Below are 18,874 nucleotides of genomic sequence, written 5' to 3'. Positions count from 1 at the left end.
GTGAAATGCTTAATAGCAGCTCTCGCAGTCCACACTGAAGAGGACGGAGAGTTTGCACCATGGGTTTGCACACACACATACACACACACACACAGGATTCCACTTTATGGTTGGATTACTCCCTTTTCCCTTTGCTGTAAAAACACACCCACAGATACATGTTATCCTGAAAACGTACTGTACAGTTGTCTGAGTCGTCCCTCCCACAGTGCCAGGATAAACCTGTGAGGCTGCATTCTGTCAGCCCTGTTATTGTGCCTAGTACTAAACTAAATATATCTGTGGCTGCTACTTGTGACTTTTGTGCTGCATATTTAAATGCTGCTTGTGGCGTGTATATAGTCAAAACAAAAAACTCCAGGGCCACATGGATACACTCTCACATCAGGATGTAGCCAACGCTACATTTATTAAAGAATTTTATCCACTGATGAGCCTAACCGCTCAGCTCTTTGCCTAATGGGTATGAGAGCTGACTAACACACCCGCCAGTGCACCAACAAATCGTAATGCTATGCAGACACTAATTTATATATATCAGTACTTTATATCTGTTGGCTAATATAGTATATTTCATAGCCAAATGCTTTTACTTGGGGAAGTTCTTCCAGAGAGGGTTTCAGCTTTGGAAGATTTATACTGATGGCTAAAGTGGAATACTTGTGCTTGAAAGTACAGCGGTCAGATTTTGTACATTTCAATTTGAATAAAATAAAAACTCAAGCTTTAGAGAATGTTGACAAAAGTCCACACTGAATCAAAAAAAAGAGATTTGGCTCCACAAAATTAGGTCAGTGTATTCTTTTCTTTCCAAAATATAACTTTTCTGCTTAGCATCAGGTAAAACACACTTTGACATCCAAGTGGCCTTTTATTGAAGTTGCTCTAAGGCAAGATTTTAGGTAAGAAAAGGGTAGATTTGTTTTTTGGAGACAAACATCTCTTGAGCCTGTGAAGCAATTTCAGTAATTTGATCAGAGTAGGAAAAAAAAATCTACATTTGAAAGTTTAGATTTTGAGTAGACAGGCAACTTCTAATATGCAAATACTGTAATCTTACCTCAAATGGAGAAGAATGGTCTTTAAAAAGGGATAAATATGGTTCTACCTTCACTATAATACTCTGTAGTTGGTGTTGTATTATTCATTCATTCAATATTTACTGTACTATCTCATTGCATGGAAACGTCTCTTCAGCATTAGCTGTGGTTATCATCTTAAAATGTTAGATACTTTTATTTGGAGGAGTTTTTACTGCTTCATTGAGCCCTGATATAAACTATTTAATACTCCTACATGATGGGAGTAATCGTATATGAAATGCAGTTTTATGTATTTAATTTCAGTATGTCCAGCAGCAACAATAGTCATTACTCTGTATGTCAGTCCTGCTCTGTGGGACAGTGGCTATTATTGTATGTGTGACATTTAGTGTTTTGAAATATTTAATTATTTTTCTAATCTTGATTAAATATGTATATTTGATGTAGGTTTATTTGAAAGAATAAAAGTTTCAAATATATATATACAAGTATCTTCTTATCATTCTTTACTGTCTTTGTGCGATAGGCCTGTTTGTCCTCACTTAACCTGACACTGTTCTCAATCCTGCCAACACAAAGAGTCTATTAATACTGTCTGAGGGCTCACATTAAAGAAAAAAAACATGAGACAATGGAGCTCCATAAATATATCCTGAGATATTTTAATGCAGACTGTGCTGTACATCTCATGGTATTTGTGAGGAATGAACATTCAGTTATAGATGGCTTCTATGACAGAGCATCGATATTGGAAAGGTGGTGCTGGAGCTACGTGGCTCTCCAACCACAGATTCAAACACTTAGCTGGAAGGATTACATCTTTGCAGACTGACAGCTTTGAAGATGGCAGTTTTAGATTTTTCCTGCAAAGTTCCCCTCTGCCCTCTGGTCATCCCACTTCTGGACCTAAAGGGGACACAATTTCAGAGTGGAACTTAATTTTGTGACATATTTATGGGGGAAAAAATGTTGGTGTGAAATTGTTATTATAATTTAAGCATTTGACGTTAAAACCATTTTTTATTAATGATGTTAGAGTAAATCTAATGTTTCCCATCAGCTGTCATAAGCAAAACATCCACTGTAATATCACTGAGTGCGGTGGGATTGGCGGCATTTGAGACTTACGAATTATTTAAATACTCTGTATAAAGGGATAATGACACAACAAGCAACATCCTCTAATGTTTGAAAAATGAATCAAAATCATAGACAGCATTTTGGGGAAAGGTGGTGATGATTTCTGATGTCTAACAGTCAATATTTCAATAAAAGATGGAAGCTTATCAAACTTGACTTAAAACATACATTCAAACAGGCTGCACCTTCCTGTGTTTGTACTGAGCTGGGATTAATTTAATGGGGGGAATCTCCAAACTCTAATTTTGGACTAAAATTCTTCATGTTTTGATTCTCAGGACTGAGCAGAGACATGCAGGAATGTGAGGAACGATAAAGTTGTTTGACCCTTGTTAAACAAACTCAGCCCCCCCCCCCACACACACACACACACACAGACACACAGACATGATACTCTGCTTTTACTTTTCAACTTCAGCCCTGTTAGGAAAAGTGTTGGGGGAGAAAGTAGAGATTTGAGGGAAATTATTTACCCAGGACATGGGGCAGAGTGATTTGAAGACCCTCCTGTACCATTCACAGGGGGCGGTGTCTACTCCTTTAGCATCCAGAGCTTTCTGGCAGCGGTGGTAGTCTATAATTAGAGAGACAACAACAATGAATATTTAAAAAAGTCCATGGCCTCGGTCTAGGTTTCAGTGTCATGTCAGTGCCCTGCATGAAATCTCAAATTGGATTACATCCAGTGCAGAGGTCAGATGTCAACACTGCCTAAGACCTTAGGTGAACTCTCTTAGTTTCTTAACTTAAGATCTATTAATTACATTTGACTCTATTTTAATGTTTAAGGGTTGTAAAATAAACAATTGAACTTGATTTAGAAATGTGACCTTGACTGACACACTTACCCATATAGTTGGCCCAGCAGTTCCTGGTCTGGTTGGTGTTAGGGAATCTGGCATCAAAGGGAGCAGTGCGATAGTTCTTAAGTTTGGCTTTAATGTCCTCAGCCATTTTGACCTCTGTGGATAGATTACCGTCATCATTATTCAGCGATATGTCATCAAGCAAAGGATCACTGCAAACAAACACTACGTATATGTATCAAATGCAAGTTTCCTAGCAGCCAGAGCGACATAAACACAGGTGCGTAGTTGCTTCGTACGGTGTTAGAATAGACTATCAGAATAAAAGGCGTTATTGGTGAAGATGAGAACACAACAGACTCTGCAGAGGATTATTTTGGGAGGATTTGGGGTGCTGCATGCGGCACCTCAGAGACGTTTCTAGAAATGTAGGTCTTTCAATCAAAATACTCTACCTTAACCCTTTCTACAGACCACAACTCCTATAATATAACATGCGGATATAAATACAGTAGGCTATAAAAAAAAAAGAAAAGAAAAAAAAGCTCTTAATAACTGGTGCTTTACTCTAAAATGCGCAACAATAATAGGTGTTGTTGCTCATTAATAGCCTTAAAAAACATTTCCTCTCATAATCCACTTTCACTTTCTCTCTCATACCATAACAGTTTGCATTCTTGTTTTATTTCACTAAGATGATTCATTATTAAAAATGTGAAATCCATCTTGTGATAGTGTGTTTTTCAAAAGGTATAAAAGTATCAACGAAAGTCATTAGTCTTATTATTGTGAGACCATGCGGGGTGAGCCTTTCTTTAGAAATAGGATACTTTCAGATAATATAACAGACACATAACCCATTTTTTAAAAAAAACACCTGTGGTATGCTTCACGGGATAAATAGTAAAAGAAGAAACGAAGACATGCAGGTAAACGTTACCTTCGTGGCAGTCGCTGGCTTGAGCTCAAAGTGACTTTTATACCGGACGTAAGTGTCACGTTGCTCTGATAAGCAAGCAGCGCCGGTTCGTTGTAGCCGTGCGCTCTCATCATAACGGTATGGCGGACGTGGGTCACATTGAAATGACAGAAACACACACAAACACATCCACACTAAGATCACACTACTACCTGTGTTAATGTGTTTCAGGTGATGTGCGGGTAATGAGAGAGCTGATAATAATAACGTTTCATTCATGATGCACACAGCTGTGAACTTTAGTTTTAAGGCGGAAGTTTTTTTGCTCTTCAATAATACTGTTAATCATTAATCAACATATGCCTGCACTTTGTATTTAAAGGTATTTTGATGAGGTTTTTGTTAGGGGGTTGTTTGAGGAAAAGGCAGCACCTCCCTCAGTGGACTTGGCTGTTATCAGATGGAGAAATCATTGAAGAAGCAGCAGGCGGGAGATCAGTCTGAACTCACTGTCTAGGAACTGCAGCTGTTAGATCATGTGGTGGGCGCAGCAGCACTGATATTGTAAGCCATACAAAGTGTGTTATAGATAGATAGTAGAATAGTCCTAGTGGATGTGGCTAAAACTGTTAAAAAGATAGCTCAGAGTTCCGAAAAGCTCTTAAAATGATGGATGGAGGGCTGTATTGCTCCAATTCATTCATGAATTAATCCCGCTTAATTGATGGGATGGTGCGTCCGTACAGCATCCTCATCATGATCACAGCTTGCCATCTGAGCACCCCTCCGTCTCATGTATCGCTCAGCTCCATCATCCAAAACTTTGTCCCAGTTCTCCCCCCCAAAAATGACAAAAAAAAAGCTGGGTAGGACGAGTTTACTATTTTCATGATCCCGTTATTTCCCTACATGGCGCGACTTTCCATTCCCCAGATGAATTTAGGGGGCAGGAGTCTGTCAACATGTCGTGCGTCATGATGATTTAATGACGCCTGCCACAAAGTGTAGGCACTGCACTGCCCGAAGATACGTGACTGGCTAGTATACACTCATGGACTGCAAGCCAACCGGGACGATCCGTCTGCGATCAACTGCGCATGACAGCTACAGGCTGAAGTATATGCTATGAGTAAATGTACAAGTGTTGCAACACAAGAGGGCAGCAAAAGATCTGCTCTAATGTTATTGATAAGAACAAACTGATTTCTGAATGTGCAGCGGACGTGTTAACATATTGAAATGACCATCTGTATCTGTCAACAAAATAGGATTCTAAATTCATTTAATAACTAATTTGTTATCATTTGTATTGTAGAAAATTATAACAAATGCCCCAAATACAGTCAGTTGGGGGTGAACGCTCCGCCTATATAAAGGCATGGACTAGGAAGTGCTCTCCTGCTGGATCCAGAGTTGGTGAATTGCACAGTGATTGGCCATCTGGACCAAAAGGGCTTCACTTCAAATAAAGGAACCAGGACAGTCTTTGATCTGGTTTAGGATGAACTGGACAGAAGGATGAAAGCAAAGCAACCTGCAAGTGCAACACAATTGCGTGTAACAATGTTGGGAAGAACTTTCCAGGTATTTTATTTCTATTGAAGGAAATCTCCAGTCTACTGTGTCTACTTTAATGAGTCAAAATCTTTTGTTAAAAAGAATCCATGATTTCAATTTTTAATCTCCGATTGTTTGTACATTGAGACAATAAACTATGTACGTTTAAATAAAAACATGAACAACCGTAGTGTATTTGCACCCATGAAAAGACCCACCTCAGATGTGAAACAAAAGCTGTTATTTTAAAATGGTTTAATATTCCTCAAATGAAAACATGTCAAATCAGAAAGAAAAGTCAGCTACCATGAAAGGCCTGCCCCACAGGTTCAATATATTAGTGTACAGCGAAGATAAAAACCTCTTTCATTTATTTAACTAATATAAAAGTAAGAAAAACTGTGTCATATTGAGTTGTATACCCACAGCAATAACTCAATATTATGGTCAGCTTTTTAGACTTAGCATTGTGTGCCCCCAAAAGAGGCCTGAAGTTAAGTAGGTGTGCGTTTATGAGCATTAATAGTTACAGCATCTTGGATTCAGTGAGCAAAAGACCAATATCTTGATTATTAGCAGAACCATTGATTACAAGACTGCTTTGTCAATATTTTGGAGAGCAACATACTTGTAGATTGGTGTGGTTTTTGTTTTTCTTCAAGTTACAGTTTCAGGAAAAAGTACCCCAAGGAAACTAGCCCTAGTAATGTTATTTGAAACACACAGTAACTACCACCTGTAGTGGCAACAAACTCTAGTAACAGCATTTGCTACCTTTAAAACACAGTGCGACATACAGTTGCATAGGTCTACAAAATAACCCAGATTTTAAAAATCCAGCCTTGGCATTTCTTTACAAAAAAGAGCATTGCATTGATGCATGAAAGTGCTAGAAACAATACAGCAAGGCAATGATTTGTCAGCAGGAGAACAGTGATTGTCAAGGAACAATAACTTCTTTGGACGCTAAATGAGATCAAACTCATGATAGTACAAATGTAGTCAAGTCAAGAGGCCAGATAATGCCCAGATAGCCCAGTGGGGATATATGGAAGAACCCTGTCAAACCAAGTGAGCCCAAATCCTCTAAACACACAAGAATTTCTTTGGTTGCTTGCAGATGGAAAGTCAAACCTAGTGTACACATTTTGGTTTTTAAAGTAAAGCCGAGCCACCTTACAGTCAGCTGTGCCAAAATGTGTCCAACACTGAGGACATACTGGTCTTGCCCCAGTTTGTGCCTCTCATGTGTTAGATACACTCAGGTAACAAATGTTTCCATTAAATGAAGATATTTAATCAACCAGCAATGTTTGAAAAACCCAGAAGGTCATTTAAAAATACTTCGTGCTGTTCTGAGGGTTTCCCACAATCTCTAAACACTCTTCTGACCGTCTGGATGGAGAAGTATCCTAATCACCTTTGTGACTCGGATGTTAGGAAATATATAAGAGGCACAAACTGGATCTAAAATGGTGCGTGCTGCATGCACCTCTCACTAATCACTGAAGCGGAGTCGGTTGAAGGCCTCTTTGATGTCCTCATTGGTCTCTGGTCCACTGGTGCCGATACGGAGAACCTTGCTTAAAGGGACATCCTGCTTCAGCTTTCGCTTGCTGAGGACCACAGTGCCTTCTGCTCCCTGCGTCCCAGGGCCTGTCAGCAGGATGTAGGCAGCGTGACGCCCACGCTCCAACAGTGTAGCTGAGATAAAAACACAAATACAGTCACACACAAGTTCTGGCACCTGTGTTTCCCCAGTCGCCCAAGTAATTCACACGCTGTAGTCAAATAAAAATATAAACTGAATTAAGAACAAAAAGTACCTTTAAATGATACAATGTGGTCCAAGATATTGGTTGACTCAAGAAGAACTTTGGAATACAGAGGATGCATCATGTAAGAGCGTCGTTCCCCCTTTACATGTGACTGTAGAGAAACATTTCAATCAGATTAGCATTTTGAGAATCTTGTAACATAACCTGCTGGATGAGTTTTATCTATGAGAAAGATGTTAACATGCATCTTTTCATAAAGGCAGAACACAACTTACAGAAGAGTTGGTCTCTGTTGAGGGCATCATGCCCCAAAACATAAAGATGGAGTAACTGTTGGCGGTGTGTATTGAGACGGGTCGGGGTGAGTTAGGACTGGCCAAAAGGTCGACTTCCCACAGTACACCACCAGACTTCCCATCCAGGATTATTATCTGAACACAAGACAGACAGTGAGAAACATATCATTCAACATAGTCACCAGGTGAGAGAAGCTATTCATAGGAATTGTTCGCAGCAGAGCTCAAACATATTACACTGTCTCACCCTCTTTGAATAGTTGCCGATATACTCCTCAACCACAACATCGAGTACACCATCTTTGTTAAAGTGACCGAAGGAGGGCTCACTGAATGATGAGAATAAAGGAGAACATGGATTTGACTCAAAAAGCCTGGATATAACACTTTATGATTCACTTTGATATTCAAAGTGTACATTTTTACTCTCACAAAACAATCATGACCATAATGTATTTATAGTGGTTTTATAGAGATGTACATTTATAACTCAATAATTACTTCATTTAGTGATGAGATTTTGACTGTAGTAATAGTCAGTGCCTGATCTCACAATGCAAACTGAGCTTCCTAAAATATGAATTTATAAATTATAATGTGATAGATTTCTTAGTTAGCATATTTTGTTCTCACAGAAGATGAGCAAATACTCACATTTGGGAAGATAACACGTGTACATATCTGATATTTGTTCTTTAAATATGATTACTTGGAACTGTAGATCATTAATCTAGTATCAACAATCCTTGTTTCACCTCTTTTTAATTGTATAGTATGTGGAGTATAAAAAGTGTTACCCGAGGACTGAGCTGGCATTGAAACTCCACAGTTGCTGCAATTTTTTTCCATCAAGTAAAGCCACCTCATTCCCAGTCACAAGCAGCAGGTTAGGGGATTTCTCAGTTTCTCCTATTTTCTGCACTTGTTTCAATGACTCAGACCTACAAAGAGGAAATTAACATTGGCAAAAGCTTTGGGTTAAAGTCACAAAAATAGAAGTGATTATGAATAGGTTGATCCACGTGTTTGGTTGCTTCTTACATGAAGATTGGTATAAGACCAGTTGTAGCATGGGCATTTTTCTCCCAGTGTTCATCCTTCGTGAGGCCCACCTCGAACCCTGCTTTAGCAGCGATCTTCCACAGGGCCAATCCATACAAGCCAGTGTCTGTGAAAGAAGAAAAAGTTCACTCACTACTGCCAACAAGTGATAGCCTGGGTACCAATCACAGAACAGGGAGGCAGGCTCAAAGAGAGGACGACCATAGAGCGAGTCTGTTTACATCCAGCATAGAGGCTACGGAGGTGCAGCAACCGTTCAAAGCAGCAGTAGATTGTGTGCTAAATAAATTGGAAGGCAAGTTCAGATGTGTTTGCGCTGCTCCCTACAGGCTCTGAATACGTCATCATGTATTGTTGATATGATTGGCTTTAAGTTTATCCAGTAGCGTACAGAAGCATTTGATCGACATTCATTGATCCCGCCTCAAATACAAGGAAATCAACGGCTCCTCGCCAGATCCTACCTCAATTGTGGTAGGGTCTGGTGTTAGCCAGGCTAATCAAGTGTATCATACATCCAAGTGAATACTCCTCTGTACAGGAACGTGATATCAGATAACCCTTTTTGCCCCAGTATCAACACTGGGAAACCAAATCCAAGGCTGACATAATAAATCAATGTATTGTAAAGCTATCTACACAAATATAGAATGGATCTGCCAGTCTTTTATTGTAACAGCAAAGTCATATTTATAAAACAAAACAAAAGACAATAGGAAGGTCTTTCAAATACAAATATACAATAAAGGCATTTTTAGTTATTTACTTCTAAACTATCTATGCAGTAATATACAGTAACATGCACTAACTTGTGGTGACTCTCCCAACTTAACTCACCTTTTTGAAGTAGCACATAGTGAGAGCCATCGGTAGTGCGATAGAGGAGATGATTGGTTGTATCTGTGGAGTCTACAACCACCGTAGAGCCAATCTGGACGCCCGTCTTCCCTGAGAGGAATACCAGCTGAGTCTGCAGACATGACAGGAGACATATTTGATTTGGTAAATATGTTATCAGATGATTTACACATAAAAAGCTTAAAAACTCAGGCACACTATAACTCCATCATTACGCTGTCAGATACAAAGAAAGCATATGAATGAAGCAGTTATGAATGATATGACTGTTTACCTGTGTGTCGTCAGAAGCCACTAGAGCCACATCGCTGACCTGGTCCCCATCCAGATCTGGAACACTGAGCACAGGCACAGTGCTGCGCAGACCAGTAGGCTGAGACTGATTCCACTTGACTTCACCTGACAAAACACACAGGAACAGAGTATGATTAAACTTGGAGTCCACTTACTGAATTTTCTCCATGTAATACAGTGATAGCATACATAACAGACGTGTAATGAGTCACTAACCAGAGTGTTTGTCAATTGCTGACAGCTGGTCAGAGTGGGACAGCAGGCAGTCCCATCCCCTGTCTGTCTGTTCATCCAGACCACACTGGGCCCAGTGGAACTCAGGCTGCAGCGCACGCTCCCACAGAGTGTGTCCATCTGTCCCATCCACTGCTACGACAAACACACATGGCGAGGGCAGACCTGGAACACATGCACAGTGCATCTAAATTACACAAAACAACCATGATACAGAAATCCTGATACCTCGTGATTTAATTTTTTTTTTTCATACCTGCACTATCACATGTTTTGTTCTCACTGCCATCTGCATTCTTCAAGATAAACAGGACATCCATCACCTTGTCTTTGCCCGTGTCTTCAATAGCTACAAAGTCATAAGTTGCTGTAGCAGAAAAAAGAGAAGTTAGTCCCACATGTGCATCATTAGCAGACAATAAGAAACACATACTGGTAAATACCTGCTTCAAAGAAAGTCCTGTTCCAGGATGTCAGATACTGTGGTCTGACGGGACAAGGGATGACGAAGGAGAAGGCAAACACAATGGTGAGGCAGAGAAACAAGGAGAGGAAGAATACTGCGGTTCGCCAGTGGGTCAGTTTAGAAAAACCCAAGACCTCCTTGCAACTCTTCCCCTTCAGCTCTGTTGCTGGAGGTACTGTTATTGTCTCCACGCCGTCCTCTCCACTCTTCAGAGGGTCTCCCTCAGTGGCTCGATCTGTGGTCTCCATTGCTTCCTCACTGCATTACCAACTCACAGGTCTGTTTGACAAAAAAAAAGGCAAATATTGAAAGTAGCTAACAGTCAAACCTCATCTCAATATAATGCTGGTTTTAAGTAAACAATGCTAATTACAAAACCTGTTTACTTCTACATCACAGTGAGTGGACAGACCTAGGATGACAGCCTGCCTCTCTATATGCCCCAGCTTCGAGTGAGCTACAAACCAGCATGTGTCAAAGTAGGCAGCAATAAAAAAAACAGACAAAACTAGCTGGCATTCACAGATATAGTACATCAAAAAAATACTGAAGGCAGCAATGTCTGTGAGTCCAGCTATTTCTGCTGCATCAACCTTTGTGGGTCTAAGCCTATTCAGACGTGCCAGCACTGCCTCCAGAGATTTCTCAGCACAACAACAAACCGCAGCACACCCTGTTGTTTGTCCTGCATAGAAAAGGGGAGGAAATACTGCTGTGTGCTATAAACTTATGATTACCTATATGTAGCAAGCACGCCTGCTAACAAAGTCACCTACAACGCAATTATTTGCCGCAAAATTTTAGCTAGGTAGCTCATTAAGTATGTTCGGTCCGAGGTTTGAAAAGTTAACCGCAAACTTGTTGAGCAGCAAAAGCATGAATTAGAGGTAATGGAAAAGTTCCACCATTTGAGGGTGAATTAGTCATACAATGAGTTGACAAAAAAGTTTCTTACTTTACTCTCCTGTCGTCTTTGGTGGTCACTGGTAGGCCTGTCAACCGCAGCTGCGTAAACATACTCTCCTTCTACTCGTTGGTTTTAGCGGCGGTTATCGTCCAAATCTTGTCATTACCGCCACCTAGAGGATTTAAGCCATAATATCCACTGGCTGAATAAGATAATAGCCCCTTCGTATCCATTACGTCTAATATAAATTCTCTTATGAGAGAGCCTAAAGACACACCTTCTTCAGAAACTAACGCAACACTTGATTAACATTAAGGGCATGACTTTACTTTCATGTTTGATATATATAGGCGACATGATAACAGGACACAAAGTGAGTAGATAGAAAAATAACATACAGAAAATCAAGTTTCTCTTAAAAAAACTAACTGGATGTGCACATATATTATTGTTTACACATTTTATAAAACCCCAAATACTTTATCATTTCAATCATGAAAATTTCAAATGTGTGTAGGTCAAACAAAAACTTGATAAGCTAATGCAAAAAAAAAGCGATTTTCTGAATGTATTATGTTTTTATTTTATTTGTGTGTGTGTGTGTGTGTGTGTGTGTGTGTGTGTGTGTGTGTGTTATGGTTATATCAGGTGACGACAGGCGCTGCTGCCTGAGAGTCTGAACTCAGGGCATATATACATTGACTAGTGTACCCATTAGCCGCTCTGATTGGTTCATTCGCCTTTATTAAACGTTACAATTGGTCCGTTTCAGACCGATGGCCCGCCCTTTACGGTCTGTCTTTAAACGGAACTTTCAACGGCCGAACGTGACGTCACTTCCCTACTATAAAAAGGAAACTGACGCGTCTACCACGAAATAGAGAAAATCTACGAGAGGCGATGCTCGGACGAGTAAATAATCAAACAACATAACAAAACACTAAGGAACTGTTATTCAGTTGCTTAATTTTTTATAGCGTTATCGACGGAAGGCCCACAACAATGTCCGCCCAAGCTCAAATGCGAGCTTTGCTCGACCAGCTGATGGGAACAGCGAGGGATGGTGAGTTGCTGTAGCATGCTAACTGAGCTAAGGTTAGCTAGCCAAGATGGAGCCGCCGCTGAGGCTGGCTGGTGTTGGCGTGTGATGGACAGGCCTGCATGAATGGATGTACTACAGAGGGCTTTTTAAAAAACAGAAACGCTAGATTCAAGGAGCCTTGTTGGGATTTAACGTTAGGATTTAATGTTTGTATCCATTGTGGATATTTTAAATTGAACAATTTGTCACGTTATTAGTTACGTTTTCACCGTATTCTTTGCTAGCGTTAACGTTAGTGTCCCAAGTACCGACACGTTAGGCCCTTCACTACCAACAATGTATCTATACTCTGGTAGTAATCTACTATTAGTTAGTTTAGTATATAACATTACGCTAACTACTGTGTTTACCCAGTATTCGTGATGCATCCGTAAATGGATAATGTTACGTACGCAGGACGTCAGGTCAGGCCTACAAGTTGTTGTTGAATTAATGATTGGTGTTAACTAACCGAGAAACTGACACTTCCTATTTTGGGTTAACGAGGAAAGTTAAGGACCCTTTCGATGTATGTAAAATACTCTACTTTCAATAATAATGTTTGTCTGATATGGGTTTTCCATTTAAACTTAAATTATCTTTATTAAATCATTGAAAGTAAACCTACTTCTCCCTCAGTAAACATTCAACTGTAGGAATCAGGAAAAACATGTTTTTTTTTAGTGGAACAATGACCATAACGCTATTTAAATCCACTTTAAAACTTGTGAAACCTTTACTCTGTTTGTGAGGGTAGAAAATGCTGTTTTGTTTCCATCCAGACAACACTAGACACTAGATTAACAAGGAATCTGGTTTTGATCTGGATCTTGTCTAATATCAATGAAAAACTGTTTGAAAGGAGTAAAATATACAACATTTGCTCCCTGGAATGGAGGTTTAAAGCAGCATTAAATGAAAATAAAGTGCCTCTAAATTTCACCTTATTACAGTACTCAAAATGTGAATATAGATCATTTTGTTTTAATTGGTTATTCATGAGTCTGTGTTAATGATGAGTAAATACATAAACTGTGTAACTTTACAAGTAATGGCTGTTCAGAATAAATGGACACTATTATCTGAATAATATAATTTCTGTTATATTAAAGCCTGACATTCAAAAGTATAATTTTAGCAGCAGTTTTCAGCCATTTGGATACAAACATTAAAATGTGAATGAGCTGTCTAGTGTTATCATGGGCAGAAAATGACAGCCCATTGCTCCTCTGCCATCTTATAAATCAGGTTCTTCCTGACACTTAATTGACTTGAACTAAAGCCCTGTGGATTATCCTTTTAAACAAGTTGATAATTCGATCTGTCCAGTGCGAGTGACATTGTGATGTGAGTTTGTGGGTGTATGTGTGATGAGATTAATATCAAATTCTTCCCATACATATGTTGCATACAAACTGAACAATTGTGGCCCCTTTATTTTATTCATTAAGGTTCAGTGTATCTTTGCCAGCCTACATCAATCTGCAAAGGAGTTGCAGAAAAGCCTCATGTTCATCGAGCCGTGAGTCACACATAATTTTTAAAGCTGTTATGATTAATATCCAAACAATATGTTTGCCTTCCGGAAGTTATTGTAGTTTTTTTTTTTTTTTTTTTTTTTTTTTTAAATAACACAAATGGGTAATTCTTCAATGGCACTAGAATTACAATTTGGAGTAGTGTTATGCAGCTTGAGCTAAGACGTCTGGTCGCGCTGAATCCAAACGAGCAGTTTTCCATTAGACGTCTGTTTTACAGAAGGCAATTTGCAGTCGAGACAAAAAACTTTGCACACATCATTTACAATCTGACTTGTGTATGACTCCCAACTTCTTACTACAGGTATGGGCAAGAAAACTGTTCCAATTTATACTTTTCTACAGCGGGTTTAAAATTCTGCAGCTGAGGTCTTGAAGATGCAGAAGGGTACAGTATGTGGTGCGGATCGCAGTGTGTATAAACCAAATTTTTTTCCTTGGATTTCATTTGTGTTTTTGTTTTTGAGTTTCTTTTCAGTGTTCATATCTGTAAAAGGCTTGGCTGGAACAATTGTCTGGAATTATTACATTTCTTATTGCAGTATTTTTTGATAGTCACATTTTTAACTGATGTGTTGACTTGTAATGTAAGGTAGCTTTGTCAAACAATTTTAAAGCCATTTACCTGTAATGTGCCCTGACTAATAATGCTCCACATTTATAGAGTGGACATTGAGCCTTATCACAAGCTAAACTGGGTTGAGGCTCTGATAAATTTCACAGTTTCACTGAGGTTTGGGTAAGGTAAGCACCAAGAATAGCAGAAAGTGCAACATAGAGTACACGCAGAGCCACATGTAACTTTTATTTTTGTTATGTTGACACACCGACAGAGGCACAGTTACTCTGTTACTGGTAAATAATAGAGACATTGAGAAATATAGTAATTGATTTGGGCACAGAATCATTGAATGCAGTTAATGTCATATGTCTGATCCATTAATGTAGTGCAATCACAGTAAAATATGTTTAAGCACTGGATACCTCGCCCCTGTTACCAAGTATGTGAGGTCTTTCTCATTGGTTGTTTTCTTTGGACTGTTTCAGGGGATGAGACAAGGCAGAGGGTCAAGTTCACTGACGAGCGAGTCTGCAAAAGTCATCTTCTCAACTGCTGTCCACATGACATCCTGTCTGGAACTGTAAGTGGCCTACAAAGTTTCTCTTTGCACTTAATAATAACTTAAGTAAGGATTCTGGTATCTGTATCAGTGCATTCACAAGATATCAGTACTCTTAACAGTAAAATGTTGAAACAATATGTTCTATAAATAATAACTCATTTGATATCATTCATTCATGTTTGAGTTTCTAATGCTTGAGTCATGTCTGCTTGTTTTTTGTGATAGCGTATGGACTTGGGAGAGTGCACAAAGATCCATGACCTGGCACTTCGGGCAGATTATGAAATTGCCTCCAAGGAGCGAGATCTCTTCTTTGAGCTTGATGTAAGTGATGTCCAACCATAAATAATACAAATGAGCTGCAGTCATAACAACACATATAACTGCTGGTGTGGGCTGAGTGGGTGGCTGGCTTTGCAATAGCTATATAACCCTAAACCTAAAGTTAATCTGTAAGCAGCTAACAAAAGCAGTTTCAGATCAACATTAAGCACTACCTCTGTGGCAAGCCCACAATAACAGCACTGTTTGCTATGTAAACATGATTACTGTAATGGTGTTTTTCACTTATGTCACTAAGTTGCAGCAACAAAGTGACCATAGTTTTGCACTAACTACTTTTAGATAATGTAGTAGTGAATTAAAGAAAATAACCAAAGTAATCTTAAAAAAAAAAAATCAGGGACAGATGTTTGAGCCTTTCTTCAGTTTTATTAATTTTTTTTTCTATCCTAAAGGCGGTGGATCACCTCGAGTCATTCATTGCTGACTGTGACCGGAGGACAGAACTAGCCAAGAAGCGCCTGGCTGAGACTCAAGAGGAGATCAGTGCTGAGGTGGCAGCAAAGGTGAGGGGGAAAAAAAAGCTTTTGTTCACGGATTGTAAAACTCAAGTATCCCATGCACGGTTTTGACTTTTATAAACCAAGTGTTTCACTTATTATGGAACATCCAGTTTTCTATAACAGTGTGTTTTGGGCTAGACATAATCACAATAAAACTTTGTTTGGGGCTGTGTTGTAGGCAGAGAAAGTCCACGAGCTGAATGAAGAAATCGGGAAGCTCCTGGCCAAGGCTGAGCAGCTCGGAGCTGAGGGAAATGTGGATGAAGCCCAAAAGGTCCTGCAGGAAGTAGAGAAGGTCCGCACTAGGAAGAAGGATGCAGAGGTGAGAGTGCTTGTAAAGTACTTAGAATTTATGTATTTATATTGGTATTCGCCCAGCCACCCCCCCACCCCTCTTAGATACCAGCTATTGATTATTCAATGCCTGTCTTCTCTCTCTTTGTCCTCTCAGGAAGAATACAGAAACTCCATGCCTGCCTCCAGTTTCCAGCAGCAGAAGTTGCGGGTGTGTGAGGTGTGCTCTGCTTACCTTGGACTCCATGACAACGATCGTCGTCTGGCAGACCATTTCGGTGGGAAGCTTCACCTGGGCTTCATCCAGATCAGAGAGAAACTGGACCAACTAAAAGTATGTTTAACAATCTGCAGTGTAAAGCCATTACTACAGAAAAATTATTTAAGTACCTCATATACACACTTATTAGAAAACTGTCTCATGATCTGAGTTAAGTATGTTTGACCTCTAATTGGATCCTTTGTTTTCATGTGATCAGAAAACAGTGGTCGACAAGCAGGAGAAAAGGAACCAGGAGCGCTTAAAGAGACGAGAAGAGAGGGAGAAAGAGGAGAGGATGAGGAAGAGGTGAGTGCAGACATTTCAAAACCTGATGACAACTGTGGCAGTTCATTTTTTGAATGAAGTGTTTATATAATAAAGTTTTACTGTTTTTAAACTTTTTGTTTTGTTCATCTGTATTTCATAGGACCAGATCACGGAGCAGAGAGCATAGAAGGTAAGAAAGTTGCTGTCTGTCTACACTGAGCTGTGTTCATCTCATTTTTCCAATTCTGCTCAAAACACACAGAGATAAATACTAATGTGTTGTTTGTTCTTTTTATCAGGTCCCGTTCTCGTGACCGCAGAAGGAGGCGCTCGCGCTCCACGTCACGAGACAGGCGTCGCTCACGTTCACGCTCCAGGGAGAGGAGGAGGCGGCATCGCAGCCGATCCCGCTCCCGCAGCAGAGGCCACCGTCACAGCCACGAGCAGAGCTCCAGACACAAGTAAACAAAGCTCACACAGTTCACAGCCCAGGGCTTGTAGCTGGTTAGCCAGCTATCTTTGGCCACTGCTCCAGCATTCATTTCTTTTAGTCTCATCAAGATAGATGCTTTTTATCAGAAAATAAGATATCTATAATAATAATAATAGTTTCATAGCTTTGTCTCAGAATGTCTGTAGTTTTCACTTTTTGCTTTTAACTGTTCTTATTCCTAAAAGTTTGTTTGTGGGACTTTGTATTGAAAAGCTAAAAGATACAGAATAATGCAGTGCAAACACTGGTTATTAAACAAATCACACCTTCATTTAACAAACTGCTGTTTGATGGTGTATCGCAACACACGGCAGCAAATTAAATGGTTAACGCGAGTCCTTGGACTCAACTCTTAGTATTGTAATTATTTTTTGGCAGAAGCTTCCAAGTGTATTAGCGTCTTATGTTCTTAGCTTTTAATAAAGCTGGATTTTACAGACGCCTGGTGATCATTAACTCTAAATAAAGCTCAACATGGCACAGTTTATAATTTGACTATTTACCAATACACTTCTTTCTTCAGACGCTTGTATTTGTGTCACTTCATTAAATGTCTCGTATGATCTTGTGAACCAGGTCATCCAGAGACCGAGAGCGCTCGTCCAGAGATCGGTCACGGGAGCGAGAGCGCGACAGGAGGGACGGCGTAAACGGCAGGTCAGACTCCCGCCGGGCAGACGACAGGGACATGGGGGACCTCTGAAGACCAAACTCCATCCACCACAACACACAACCTCCTCCTGTGTCTCTCTCAGCTGTCCTTTCCATGTAACAACCAGACGTTACACACATAGTCCTTGCCTTGACCCCCTTCGTTACCCCGCCTGGCTCCTTTTTGTTTGATTTTCCAGTTACACCTGAAATATTGTATGAAGTCACCTTTCTAGCATCCACATATATCAGAATGCGTTTGGACTGGGGGCGGGTTAGTTATTGATCAGTAGTGGAGTGTATTGCAATACCCAAATCTGTAATTTGATAGTCTGTCTGTATCCAATACATCTCATGTGTTGTTATAAACTACCCTACAATGATTCCAATAGAAAAAGCAAGCATTAAACAGATGGTCTGCTGGACTTGAGTATAAAATGTAACTGAATCATATTCAACTTATTATTATTATTATTATTATTATTATTATTATTAGCTGAAGTTTTTTTGATACAGAATATGTCTGTAAATATGTTTTTTTGGGGCCTGCTGATTGTCATAGTCTGAAAAGCCTTGTCCTATCAAGTTTTATCTCCCTCTGAAGATTTTTCACCAGCTCCTGGTAAACTGATGTCAAATGTCTCTTCACATTTTGTCTACTTAGTTTGATAAAAGCCCTGTTAAAGTTTTAGGCACACAAATACAAAAGGAAGAGGTTTTAAAACTTAGTATTAGTTTCTCCCGAATGTCTCTCAACATGTTTAATTTTGTTTTTTATTTTCTTTTAACTGTTTTATGTTATGCTGCCAGTAGTGAAGGGAAACTGGTCAGATGGCTTGTATGACTAAATGCTTGTTTAAATTGGTGGCAAGTCTATTTTATAATTTGTTTCTACAATAATTTCTGTTATTTAACATATTGAAAATAAATGATAACTGCAGAGCTAGTGTTCACATGTG

At 39.5% G+C, this 18,874-nt stretch overlaps 3 protein-coding genes across 8 annotated transcripts; 1 reads left to right on the top strand and 2 right to left on the bottom strand.

Annotated features, from left to right (window-relative positions):
* Positions 1-1,681: 1,681 nt before the first annotated feature.
* Positions 1,682-4,049, bottom strand: LOC128381301 (cytochrome c oxidase subunit 6B1). Its single transcript, XM_053341280.1, has 4 exons — positions 3,930-4,049; positions 3,032-3,145; positions 2,657-2,757; positions 1,682-1,949 (listed from the first exon to the last, which is right to left on the bottom strand). Exons 2-4 carry the CDS (start codon positions 3,135-3,137, stop codon positions 1,896-1,898), a joined length of 261 nt encoding a protein of 86 aa, XP_053197255.1. The 5' UTR covers positions 3,138-3,145; positions 3,930-4,049; the 3' UTR covers positions 1,682-1,895.
* Positions 4,050-6,322: 2,273 nt separating this feature from the next.
* On the bottom strand, positions 6,323-11,281 carry fam234a (family with sequence similarity 234 member A). Its single transcript, XM_053341181.1, has 12 exons — positions 10,840-11,281; positions 10,431-10,732; positions 10,244-10,354; positions 9,970-10,152; positions 9,734-9,858; positions 9,439-9,571; positions 8,581-8,707; positions 8,337-8,480; positions 7,787-7,868; positions 7,519-7,674; positions 7,292-7,394; positions 6,323-7,169 (listed from the first exon to the last, which is right to left on the bottom strand). Exons 2-12 carry the CDS (start codon positions 10,699-10,701, stop codon positions 6,964-6,966), a joined length of 1,641 nt encoding a protein of 546 aa, XP_053197156.1. The 5' UTR covers positions 10,702-10,732; positions 10,840-11,281; the 3' UTR covers positions 6,323-6,963.
* Positions 11,282-12,233: 952 nt separating this feature from the next.
* On the top strand, positions 12,234-18,366 carry luc7l (LUC7-like (S. cerevisiae)). Of its 6 annotated transcripts, none has more exons than XM_053341328.1 (11): positions 12,286-12,423; positions 13,893-13,963; positions 14,325-15,121; positions 15,329-15,427; positions 15,841-15,951; positions 16,127-16,270; positions 16,400-16,576; positions 16,722-16,810; positions 16,932-16,961; positions 17,071-17,232; positions 17,841-18,366. In XM_053341328.1, the coding sequence occupies exons 3-11, from the start codon at positions 14,945-14,947 to the stop codon at positions 17,965-17,967; spliced, it is 1,116 nt and encodes a 371-aa protein (XP_053197303.1). In that variant the 5' UTR covers positions 12,286-12,423; positions 13,893-13,963; positions 14,325-14,944; the 3' UTR covers positions 17,968-18,366. The 6 variants fall into 6 exon arrangements, with proteins under 6 accessions (XP_053197304.1, XP_053197303.1, XP_053197302.1 ...); XM_053341327.1 differs by having other exon boundaries at positions 14,284-15,121; XM_053341329.1 differs by lacking the exon at positions 13,893-13,963 and having other exon boundaries at positions 12,234-12,423; positions 15,027-15,121.
* The last annotated feature ends 508 nt before the right edge of the window (positions 18,367-18,874 follow it).

This window comes from Scomber japonicus, chromosome 20, assembly GCF_027409825.1.
Source record: "Scomber japonicus isolate fScoJap1 chromosome 20, fScoJap1.pri, whole genome shotgun sequence".
Taxonomy (NCBI): domain Eukaryota; kingdom Metazoa; phylum Chordata; class Actinopteri; order Scombriformes; family Scombridae; genus Scomber; species Scomber japonicus.
The sequence above is the reverse complement of the archived record's forward strand: the minus strand, read 5'-3'. Positions and strand labels throughout refer to the sequence as shown.